Source organism: Chlorocebus sabaeus, chromosome 7 (genome assembly GCF_047675955.1).
Source record: "Chlorocebus sabaeus isolate Y175 chromosome 7, mChlSab1.0.hap1, whole genome shotgun sequence".
Lineage (NCBI taxonomy): Eukaryota > Metazoa > Chordata > Mammalia > Primates > Cercopithecidae > Chlorocebus > Chlorocebus sabaeus.
In genome coordinates, this window is record NC_132910.1 from 117,447,282 (window position 1) to 117,460,617 (window position 13,336).

The following is a 13,336-nucleotide window of genomic DNA, read 5'->3' on the forward strand; positions in this document are numbered from 1 at the left end:
AGAGTCCAGCTTAAGTTTCAATATTATATTGAAAACAGTTCTTCTAGTTGTAATTGGCTAGTTATTGTAAAGCAGAAATAGTACTTCTGATGTTTACTTGAACATCCTGGTGCATTTGAGTCTATACCTGAAAATCCAGGTACATTTGATTGGAATTTTGATTAGTAAACTCAGAGAATAATCCTGACTACCAATGTTGCAAGCTCTGTGTAAGGGAACATTTCAGAATTTCAAGAAAATCATGACTGATTGGATTGTTCAAGTACATATAATATTTGGTTTTAAACTGGTTTCTTATTATTTATAAGCCAGCTCTGTAAGTCTGGCCTTTATGTATTCTTAGAGCATTTAATTGAGACTTCATCTATCATTTAAACTCACTTGCAAAGAACTGATCTAGATAAAAGAATTGTAACCTAACTAATTGCATTAAAGTTTGGACAGAATCAGACTATTAGGTCTACATAGGGTATGGACTAATAGATCAGCTTAGGTTATACACATGGATTCGTCTCATAAGATGTATTCCCCAATGTGTTTACTACCAATGAGTAGTAAACTACTTTTTTCAAGTTTATGCTAAATTCTTATTTTATGTGCTTAAAAACTGTATGAGAATCACAAATTAATAAAATATAAACTTTAATCAGAATATTTTATTAACTGTTCTAAACTAATATGGAAAAAGATGAAAAAAAAGTAGAAGTTAAATTTCCAGATGTTATTTGTTTTTATTTATTTATTTATTTATTTTATTTTTATTTTTATTTTTTGAGACGGAGGCTCGCTCTGTCGCCCAGGCTGGAGTGCAGTGGCACAATCTCGGCTCACTGCAAGCTCTGCCTCCTGGGTTTATGCCATTCTCCTGCCTCAGCCTCCCGAGTAGCTGGGACTACAGGCGCCCGCCACCGCACCCAGCTAATTTTTTGTATTTTTAGTAGAGACGGGGTTTCACCATGTTAGCCAGGATGGTCTCGATCTCCTGACCTCGTGATCCTCCTGTCTCGGCCTCCCAAAGTCCTGGGATTACAGGCGTGAGCCACCGCGCCCGGCCATTATTTGTTTTGAATATAAAATTGTTCATCGTTCTGCATTCTGAATTTACAAACCCAAACCCCTACATTGGAGTCATTATATTAGGAACTGGTAATTTTCAATACAACAGTAACAATGCATTTTTATTTACTCATAAAATTCTGAACTAAATAAAACGTAATTAGGATAAATAAATTTAAAATACTTATGTGTTTCCAATAGTTACTACAATACAAAGCATGTTTTCTATACTTGAAAGTAGTCACTTCTAAGAAATATTTGTTTTTGGCTGTCAAATATATATAGATAATATAGAGTCAAAACTGAAAAGAAAGTGGGCATTATGGAGGTTTGTGAATGAATCTTTCAGTTGGCAGCGTATGGCCGCAGAGGCTGTGTACTGCACAACTCCAACAGGGTGCCATCTACCTGAATTGCACCATGAATGGTACCCTGAAGTTTCACAACAAGGCAACCCTCTAGCAGTTTTTCAAGTAAGCCACTGCCCTTACTCACTTTTCTTCTCAATACATTATTGGTCATGCCGCCTCTCATAGAATGGTTATATTTTTAAAACTGTATTAGGTTCGTTTCATTCATAGAAATTTCAAATATTCACAATTCCAAATCCTCCATATTTATTTCATTTAATAGGAAAACCATATGTTTTAAAACAAATGAATTAATCCCCCATGCACTACCCTTTGACATATCTTCCTATTTAATAAATGTATACATAACCTTCAATAATGTCATTAATTTTCATTTCATTCTTGAGAAAAAACATTGCATAAACTAGTTATTGGAAAATGACTTGTTGATGTTATTCACACTGAATAAGACTTTCCAATAAGTTGCTCTGATGATTCTATGGCATTTTATATATAATTACCCTGCTATTTCTGAAAGCAGAATTAAAAATATTTGAAGACAGAAATCAAGGAGTTTAATTTCAAATACCAGTTTATTCATTTACTGATTTCATAATGTGAAGTTATTGAATATGAATAAACTTCAGACCTTAGCCATAAAATGGGAATATTTATACTTTCACAGGGCTATTTGAGTAATAATTTTATGTACATGAAAGACTAAGTGGAGCTGAATAAATGTTAGTTTTCTTTATCATTCCTTTATCTTACACAACAGCATTTTCAATGGAATAACAACTAATAAATGATTTACTTTTTAGAGTAAGTAAAAGTAGACATATTTTTATGAAAGTACATTCTTAACACGTAAGGTAGCTAAAATCCCAAATTAGTATTCCTCCTACTCACTTTTTCAGGATTACTAAGAATAAATAATTCTACAAATTACAATCATGTTCATTTTGTATTTCTTGATTGTCATGAGTTTAGAAAATTAGCCATAGAAACAAATTTGTTTCTTAATCAAAATTCAAACACATTTTTTTCTCTTGGAAAACTCCAAATATTTCACTGGCTTGAAATTGTATGTTCCTTTTGTTGTTGTTGTCGTTGTTGTTGAGGTAGGGTCTCACTCTGTTACTCTGTCGCCAAGGCTTTAGGGTAGAGGTGCCATCTCAGCTCACTTCAGCCTCCAACCTCGCCCTCCTGCCTCAGATCTCCAAGTAGCTAGGACTACACGCAGGTACCACCACTCCTGGCTAATTTTTGTATTTTTTGTAGACAGGATCTCACCACGTTGCACACACTGGTCTTGGCCTCCTGAGCTTATGCAATCCACCCGCCTTGGCCTCCCAAAGTGCTAGGATTACAGACATGAGCCACTCTGCGCAGCTGAAATTTTTAACCTCATTTATTAAACTTTCAAAATTAACTTTAATTTTATAATGTGAAAGTATTTTTTAGAAAAACATCATTATTTTCCACACTATGCAACTGTAGTCTTCATTACAGTTTTAAGTAAACCTAGATTAAATAACCTCTCATTCCATCCTATTTTTGAGAGAGACAACACTCTATATATAGCAGCTATATAGAGTATCTGTCTGTCTATCTATCTATCTATCTATCTATCTATCTATCTATCTATCTATCTATATCTATCTATAGCTACAGCAAATAAGAATTTCAGAAAACATTCTAAGATGGAATATTTGAAAAAATCACCATATAAATTAATGGTTACGTTTTAATAAAATTACTTATTGAACTAAAAGAATACATAAAAACGAATCTGTATCATATCACTAGCATGCCTTCTCAGTTACCCTGAGAACTTTTGCAACTTCTAGCAATTAAAGTAATGAAATGTTGGCTAAGAGTTTACCCAAAGCATTGTAAGTGTTAGAGAAGTTGTATAAGCTCTTTTACTAGCTTAGGTACCATTTATTAAACTATTTCTGCTACGCACTAAATGAATCAGAGTGTAAATCTTCTTATGGCTATACAAAACACTTTCGGAGAATGGTGCTCTTTAAATGAAACATAAATAAAGTAAAACTTTGCTATGGGTACCTTTAATCAATCCTACAAATATTGCTACAAACCCCAAGAATATTCTAAGATAAAAGTATTTTTCTATTTCTGTAGACGAAGCATTCAGCGTTATTCAGAATATTTTAAATGTTTGTGTATAGACACCAAAAATATGCTATCATAACACCAAAAAATAAAAATAAAAAACTAAAATAACATTTGTCATCATAAGAAAAGAGTACATGACTACATGTATTTTTCTGGCAATTTAACTGGATTTACTACTTTTATTATTTAAATTATTTAAATGCACACTTATCATTAATACTAGGATGTAGGCTTTTAAGAGTATTTAACTTGAAAGCACATATGTAATATAGCCAACAATGTGTGTTTGTGTGTGTAATACATATTTTAATACAGTAAATGTATTTTTTAAACTTTTTTTTAGAGTGGTTCATAAACAGTTAAGTTACTGTACTCAACTAAAGCTTCTGTTGACTTACCACTAATCAATTTATGCATATTCATTTCACCCCTAATTACTGAACTATTACTAAATATGGAAAAGTAATTGAGATAATAAAATACCCCATATAATGTGCTGGTTTTCCATATTAAAGACTAAGAATCATTGATATAGTAAAGTATCTTGTTCTTTCTCTTAAGTGTCAAGAATTTTAAAAAGCATTGACAATAGCAGGATTTACCACATTAATTCCCAGGGTATTTTCCTAAATTAACATCAACATTACACTTACCATTGTTTCTTTAGTTTCTCAAAACTTTATAATAATGTGAGTTTCTTGTTTTTTCCCCTATACATATTTAATATAAACTATCAATTGATTCCATAAGCGTGATTCCAATTTTACATTATGTTTACATTTCCTAATACACAAAGATGCATAAAGAATTGGTATCATTCTAACTTTAAACTTGTCTGACCTCCTGCTTTGTATTAAGAGATGCTTTTTCTGCTAGTGAATTTTATAAAAGCTAAGCTATTTTGAAAAGTTTGAAAGACTAAATCATTTTAAAATCACAGGAGTAAAAATAACTTTATTGTGAATGCTCTGGTTCACTCAACTCATTTAATACAATCACAAAATAGAACATTAAAACTCCACAGTATAGTGATAAAAAACTCATTATTTTACATTGTGGGCAAAGCAGATAGCAAATTAATTTTAATGATTACTTTTAATATCTATGTTCTTATATCTCTATGTGCTTCTTGGTGGCTCATAATGGAAACTATAATGCAGTGCATTAATATAAAATATTAATTACTATTTTTCATCTTATTTAGCATGTGTTGCATCTCTGGCAGAGTTGTTTGCTCAACAAGCTGCTTATTTGCTCTTTTATTAAACACTTGAATTACAAAAACGTATATAAAATGAATGAGCATAGTGTACTATTTTATTATCATAAAAAATAAGTAAAATTTGACATGCAGGTCAACTATTTGCATCTGTAGGGGTCTCATCTTTTACCTTGCTGTCTCTGGAAGCAGTAGCACCATTCATTGTTAGATATTAAACTGTCCTTGTATGTGTCACAAGAATTGAAGAATGCCTTGGTACACTGTTCATTCTTATCAAGGTAAATGCTTCTGAGCTCTGACTGGTCCAATAGCAGGTCATAGTTTGTATCAAGTCTGTTAAACATCCAGCCAAGTGAGTCCTTGCAAATTGGCAAGATACTGGTATCAAATCCTAAAAGCAAAGCGAGAAAATGATTAGTTAAATATGAAAGACACCATTAGCAGAAAGCAAAATAAGTCAACATAGCAGGTAGCTAGTGTAGGATATCTAATGAATAGTCAGAGAAGTAAAGCATTAAATTCATCATGAGGAATTTGTTTCAAATTAAAGTGGATATAGTAGTTTCTACATTTCAGGATAGTTGTGAGAATTAATTAACCAGAAAGCATCTTGTACTAATTAGTCATTCATTCAATGGCAGTTACCATTATAATTATATATTATTTATATTACTTTACTGATCAAACATCTTTAAATAAACAGTATATCATGATAAACATCTCATTAGATATATGTAAATATTATTTTAAAATATCCGATAAACAAAAAATAAAATATATATTTACTCACAGAACTGAAAATAATATCTTAAAAGCATACTTTACACAAAATAAGTAATAACTTTAATAATGCCCTATATGTTGGTCACTGTGCTATTTCACATAAACCTTTTGACCAGAGAAAGAATAGTCATCACGTAATTTACACAGCTACTTGGTCTCCTGCTTCCCTCAAGGAAATTTTACAAATGCAAATGTGTTGTTATGGGAGGCCAGATGGTGCACTGGATAGAGCAGGTATAGAGAGATGATGGAACTGGGTTTGTATTCAAGCTACACACTATTCCACATGGGTAACCCCTGGTAAGCTGCAGACCTCACTAACCTCAGTGTCCTAAATAGCATCAGATGCAACGCCAGTGTTTTGAACTATTTTAAAAATTTGCTTTTAACAATTCTTATTTTTAGGGATTCAGTGAGCTCTAATTTGTATGTTGCTCATCTAGTTGTTTAATTTTCTCTTTCCTACTCATTACAAGTGAAAGTAAATGAATAACTCAGTTACTTGCATGGAAGAGAGGATGTATTGGAGACATGGAGACTTATGAAGAGAGTATCAAAAGATGTAATCTTCAACAACAGTGTTTGAATAGTAGTTTAAAGATTCATGAATGCAATTCTCTCAGATTTTGTAGCTAATTTTATGTTCTAGTAATACAAAATCTATTTTGATAGTTTTTTTCTTGTTATACTTTGAGTTATAAAAATGATAGAAATAAAAATATAAATACTTAGGATTAAAAATTAAATTGGCGATTTGGGGGCTTGAAAAATGTATAATTTCACAAACTTTTGGGAATTGATTTTATTATGTTTCAGAAGATGTTTAATGCTATCTGTGAATCACCATATTAGAAAATGGGAATATGTAGGTGAAAGAGGTATTTCTGGCATTTTCATAAAAGTTTAGAGAAAGAATTGCAGTGTTTATTTTTTTTTGGTGTTGTTTAAATTCTCTTTGTAAAATTGTTTATAGAATCAAAACAGAGTTATCCTACTCAAACAAACAGTAAATATGAATTCCTTATTTCCTATTTACTGTGTGAGCATTTACCTTGGTTCTGGAAATGTAAGGTTAAAAATGTAGATTATGTCCCTATTATCTTGAAGCAAATTTTTAAAACAGCATATTTTGAGATATTGGTTTAAACTACTCTTATTACCAGAAGTTGCCAAATGCTCAAGGATTACATGAATAAAGCAAACTTGGTTTGAGATTTCTAGTGTGCCCTTGATCCAAAGTATACAAGGGTCTGCATAGAGAAATGGCCATCTCATTCCAAAATGAGTATCTGTTATCTATCTTATGGCTGGCAGGAAAAGAGCACTGGGGAAAGAGAGTTGGGTACAGCCAAACACATGAAAGACAAAAACTTCTCTGGGATTCAACCAATTCTGAAAGGTCAGACTCAGTTTGGAGGGTGCAGAAGTAGATGAGATATGTGTTACAGGGTTTTGTAGGTTGAAGGAACTGCCCAGAGAAACTGAGCAGAATAGCATGAGCTACAGATTTGCCAATTAGGGTTTTCTGTCTGGAGACTATATGCAACATTCTAACTAGAATGTCTAGAAATGAAACATGCAATAAATGAAACAAAACCCATGCTGGATGGTATTGAAAGCACATTGGACACTGCAGAAGAAAAAAAATCCTTGAATCTGAAGACATGTGAAGGACATTATCCAAAATAAAGCACATAGGAGAAAGAATATGAAAAAGAAAAACCAACCATGAGCCTTATTGAACTGTAGCACTATGTCACTTGCCTTAACATATAAGATATTGGGGTCCCAGAAGAATACTCAAAGTGTGGGGGTTCAGAAAATTATATGAAGAAATAATGACTTACAACTTTTTGAATTTGAAAACTATTACAAATGCACAGATACACAAAGTACAATTAACATCAAGTAGCAGAAAGAAAGAAAACGAAACTAAAGCACACCATAAACAAATTGGTGAAAGCAAGCATCAAAAAGAAAAACAAAAACTTTACAAGCAGCCAGAACAAATACCAAAACAGGAGAAATTTTATACAGAGAAACAAAGATGAGAATGGCAGCAAGCTTCTCTTCAGAGGCTATGAAGCCCAGAAGACAATGGAATATTTCTAAAGTGCTTAAACAAAGAAAAAAGCTATACCTGGCAAAATCATCTTTCAAAAATTAAGCTAAAAGAAAGGTCTTCTAAACACAATGTAAAGCTGAAAGATTTCAAGGGTTGTTAAAATAATTTCTTGACAGATAATGTAATAATACCACATGGAAATTTGGATCTACATCTAGAAATGAAGAGGGCCAGAAATGCTACATATATAGGTAAACATAGAAAACTTTTTTCACGTCATTTTAATCACTTTAAAAGCTAAAGAGCTGTTTAGAGCAAAAACTGTAACAAAGTACGGTGGAGTGTACAACATACGTAGAATTAAAATGAATGAAACTAATAGCATGAAATGCATGTGTGCTGGGGTAGGGATGGAAGTGAATTCTGGTAAATTTCTTACAGCATATGTGAAGTGCTACAATATTATTTGAAGGTACATTGTGATAAGTTAATGATGTATACTATAAACCCTAGGGAAAAAACCAAAAAGTAAAATATAGTTAATTAACTATGTTAGTTTGTTATTGTTGCTGTAACAGATGACCATGAAATTTAATACCTTAACATTAATTCATTATTTCATAATTCTGTAAACCAGAAGTCCAACAGAGATCTCAAAACGCTAAAATCAAGGTATCTGCAGTTCCTTTTTTGGGGCCGTGTCAAAGAATGTTTCTTTGTTCAGTGGGTTATTGGCAAGATTTAGTTCTTTGAAGTTAGAGTATCGGGGCCCCTATTTCCTTGATGGCTACCACTGGAGGACAATTTCCACCTAGCCACCATCCATCTTTCTAGGCGTGTGGTCTCTTTCCTTATCTTCAAAGCCATTTCTTCCACTTCCTTTTCCATCTCATTTCTTTATTAATACAGGTGGGAAAAGATGTCCACTTTTAAGAATGTATGTGATTAGATAGGGCCTATCTGGATAATCCAGGATAATCTCCTTATTTAAAAGTCAGGTAGTTCATAACTTTAATTCCATCTGCAATCTTAGTTCCATTTGCCATGTAATATAACAGGTCCAGAGATTAGAATATGAGCATCTTTGAGAAGTAATTTTTTGCCTCCCATCTAAACCAGTTGTGGAGCTGAAATGTGAATCATGAAAAGATATAAAACTGATAGGTCTAATTGAAAATAAGGCAAGATGAGAGAAAAAGAAAAAGAAAATAACAGCAAGAAAATAAAATAATAATAACATGAAAGTTCTAAACACAACCGTATTGACAATCATTAAATTAATATGGTCTAACCCTTACATAAAAAGATAGAGACTGTCAGACCAGACAAAATATCAAACTCAATGCTATGCTGCCTCTAAGAGACCCGTTTTAGATATAAAAATACAGACTAGTTAAGAGTAAAATAATGGAATATTTAATCACAAAAGCTGGAATGGCTATGTTTACATAAGACAAATTAGACACCAGAAAATGAGTTAAAAGTCTAATTTTCATTGCGGTGACAAGAATGAGATTTCAGATTAGAACTTCAGTTTCCTTTTTATGTCTATTGATTTTGTTTATAAATATTTATCATATAATACAATGTATACAATGCTATATATAATATATTATACATAGTGACTATGTGATAGATTATATAAATATAATATTATGTTATATTTGCATTATATTATATAGTGATGAAATGATAGCACTAGTCAAGAGCTCTCAAAATCACCAAATAGTAGCTATTGTCTAAAAAGTTCAGAATAAGAAAATTTTGCCCAAAATTTATTTCATTTTATATTTGTAGCATCAAAAGAATCATATTTGAAAGGTATACATATAATTTACAATACTACAATCATTTAATAGCTAACATTCTTCTCAGCATTTATTGCTTCATCATCCTGATGACTCTTGTAACACGATTTTATTTACTGAGATATTCAAACTATAACAAAAATATAAGCTTGCTCTATCTTTGAATTTCAAGGTAAATAGATTATTTTGAAGAATCCTCACATTATCTAGATGTGTACATTAAGGCCTAGGTATATTAATAACAAACAAAGCAAGGTAGTGGCAGAACACAGTCCAGTGACCCGAATCTAAGTTAGGTAGACATCCTCCACAAAACCATTATTATTACATTTCATCAAATTGACTTTTTACGAAGCATGCAGACTTACATGAATTTCATTTATTTTTAATATAAAAGATAAACTCTGAGTTCTAATGTGTCATGTCATTAAATACCTGTGCACATCATATGTTTAGAAATATTCTTTTATACTGATATATGAATTATGGAATAAGCTTTCCTCAAATAGAGTGAAAAAAATTATTGGAAGTTTAAATATACTTTCGTTTCACACTATATTGACAAAAACAATACTAAATAATGTATTTAAACTGTCAAGGATGTTTACATGGTATGTCATGAAATTATTTATATTAGCTGTTTTAAATTCTTTATCCCATAACCACTGTTATTTCTGGTAATATTTTCAGGACTTATATTTCACCTAAATATAGACCATATTTTTATAGTTCTTAGCATGCTTGGTAAAATTGCAGTGAAGAATATTCAGTCAAAATTGCCTCAAAATAAATTCCATAAAACCAAAGATTTTGAAGAAAGTCATGCAAAATCAGTATATTTATGGATTATTATAAATAATCTCATTTTATTTTATAGTCAGTCTTTAAACTACCATGAAGATAATGTTATATAAGGAAAGTTAAACATAAACAGTAATAATTTATTATTGATCCTTACTTTTTTCACATTTAAGATTTTAGAACTAGGGAACCAAATACTACAAATAATACAGTAGAATGTCAAATGAACAAAAAGTACATAAAATATATGTTTAAAGTATGCAATGCTAGCTGCTGTATTTCCAAAAATGCCATATTCCATATGTAATATGGAATGAAATTCTGTGTGGAATATGGAGTGAAATTCCATATTCATTTCTTCTATTATGTTATTCTGAATGTGTCTATATTGTGTCTGAATTGCAATGTGACCTCGTAAGTATATCAATGAAAACTTTTCTTTCTCTAAAAGACTCTGTGTTCAATTGCCAGGAACATACAATTCACATAATTATGATAATGGTAAAGAAATTACATATGAAATATTATCTAATAGCCATCTAATACAATCAAATCTGCTATTCTATCAAATTAGAAGAAAGGAAAAGACTAAGGGAAAATTTAAATTTATACAATTGAAATATGATATTATTGGGAAATTGATACAACAGAATATTCACAAGCAGTTTTTAGGAGTCTGAATATTACTTAAAATGAACTTTTAAATAATTCAGAAACAACATACTGTAGAGTTGTGCAAAAATTACTTTTAGAGTGAATTCAGATTGCTAGATATGACTCTAACTGCAGTCATATTGAGGTTTCTTTCTTGTTTGTTTGTTTGCTTTTGAGACAGGGTCTTACTCTGTCACCCAGGCTGGGATGTAGTGGTGTAATCATGGCTCACTGCAGTCTCAACCTCCTGGGCTCAAGTGGTCTTCCCACCTCAGTTTCCCAAGGATAAGACTATAGGCACATGCCACCATGCCTGGCTAATTTATTTTTATTTTTATTTTTGGGTTTTGTAGAGATAGTCTCACTGTGTTGCCCATGCTGGTCTCGAACTCCTGGCCTCAAGCGATTTGCCTGCCGTGTCCTGTCAAAGTTCTGGGACTACAGTCATGAGCCACCATGCCTAGCTTCATCTTAAGGTTTCTGCCATCCCTTGACTTCATTAAAGTTACTTCTCAAATTATTGTTTCTATAAGGATCTTCTCTATTCATTATGATTATTTTCACAAACTTTTGTAATAATTTTTCTAAATGGAGGTAACCAACTCTCAAATCTTATAAGGAATATCATACCAGAAAATAAAAGAAAATCTTTTTAAGCAAAACCTTTGTAAGTTATCTATATTGCAAAAGTCAAGTAATTATCATAAAGATGTTCAATATTTAACCTAAAATCTTAATTCTGTTATGAGACTCTAACAAAGGTGTGAAAAAACTAATACTTTATTTTGCAGTGTAATAAAAGTAACTTTTTTTTTTTTTAACTTAGATGTTGTTTGACAATCAATACCAGGATTCTAGAGTTTAAAGCTAGATCGCATTATGTTGAAAAATTTATACCAGGGATTGTATAAGAAGATAATACTTAATTTTTAAGATGTTTTACAACATTCTATTCTCATATATATTCACTTTTTCAGTCTTCTTCCTATGTTCTTTTACTTCTTAGTTCTTAAATATTGGCATTCTCAGTGTTCATTTCTCAGCTGATTTTTTTCTAGTCTACATCAACTCTTTACGGGTGCTGATTCAATTACACTGTTTCAGCTAACATTCCAATAGCTCACAATCTTTATCTCTAATCCACCTACCTCATTTGAGCTTCACACTACATGTATATAACCATAGGCACACACACACTTTATATTAACTAGTATATTGATCACACAATGCACATATATGCATATATTGAACAAATAAGGCTTACAGGATATAATCTAAAACCACACTTTTTTTTTCCTCTTATACTCTGTAAATATGTGTTTATTGGTAAAGGTTTTCTCCTATCTGTGGAAGAAAACTCAGGAGGTCCCACAATTTTTTCATCTCAGCTTTCAGTAACAAAAAGTTGTATCGTCCTTGTAAGGTACAAATGTAAGATAATTGGCATTGCAAAATGTCTAATGTTATATAATAATCACGATTCCAAATGTGATTCTTCCTTTCTGTAGCTGGATATTTTCCTGGTGCAAAGTCAGGTAAGGAGAAAATGATGTTTCCTTAATCCTTCTCTGCTTTTACTTCTAACTCTCCTCCTCCATCTTTTTTATGACCACCTCCAGTTTTTATGTGGATGAATGAAAGATACATAAGAGTGGACAGGGAGTTTCTTACCAAATTGATAACTGTCTTAGGAAGACTTTGTGCTGTATGGGCCTATCAGGTTTTAAAGGCTTCATCTATTTTTATACTCTTAGATCCCTTTTTTGGTCTCCCAGGGGTCTGCAGAGTAAACATACAAGCATATGTCTTGTCAGATGTGATTTTTTTCTCCGGCTACCACATCTTTGTCCCTGGATATCTATGATCCATGTTTCCACTGCAGTTCACTCTGTATTCCCAAGAGTCGTCTTGGGTAGAATGTACATTTGTTCTCACCCGTGGCATTCAAATCTGGTCCATGGTAAATATTCCTGTATTTCTTGCCCAGACCTTTAATTTCAAAGCAGCAGCAACTTTGCTTTGACACAAAATACGTAAGCAGATCATGCCTACCTCTGACTTTTAGATTTTTCTGGTGAAATTCAGGCCACAGTCTGCTTGTCTGGGAACACATATAAAACTGTCTGAGTGGTTCTGTTGCAATGTCTCTCACAGTTTGAAGTGATAAGCACCCTCATCCGTCCTTATAGGAATGATGGAATCATAGCATAGCTCTTTCCAAAGAAACCTTCTTCATAAATTCTGTTGCCACCTTTGCTATCTTTACTCTTTTAGATTTTCCTTTTGGATATGCTAATAGTTTAAGTGCGACTTGGTTACATTTGCAAATACCTTCACATCATAGCAGTACCTAGACTACTGTGTGGCTGAATAACGAAAAGTCAGGACTCTTGGGAGGAACATCTTTAGAATTCTTCCTACCACAATGTCTCTAAATTTGAGCAGAAATACAAAG

At 32.0% G+C, this 13,336-nt stretch overlaps 1 protein-coding gene across 2 annotated transcripts in view; it reads right to left on the minus strand.

Moving 5' to 3' along the window:
• The window catches only part of SPOCK3 (SPARC (osteonectin), cwcv and kazal like domains proteoglycan 3), a 495,024-nt gene that overhangs the window by 16,254 nt on the left and 465,434 nt on the right, over positions 1-13,336 (minus strand). For both annotated transcript variants that reach the window (XM_008000219.3, XM_073017709.1), the window contains one exon: positions 4,940-5,161. In XM_008000219.3, coding sequence (XP_007998410.3) covers positions 4,940-5,161 — 222 coding nt within the window. The remainder of the gene's footprint in view (positions 1-4,939; positions 5,162-13,336) is intronic.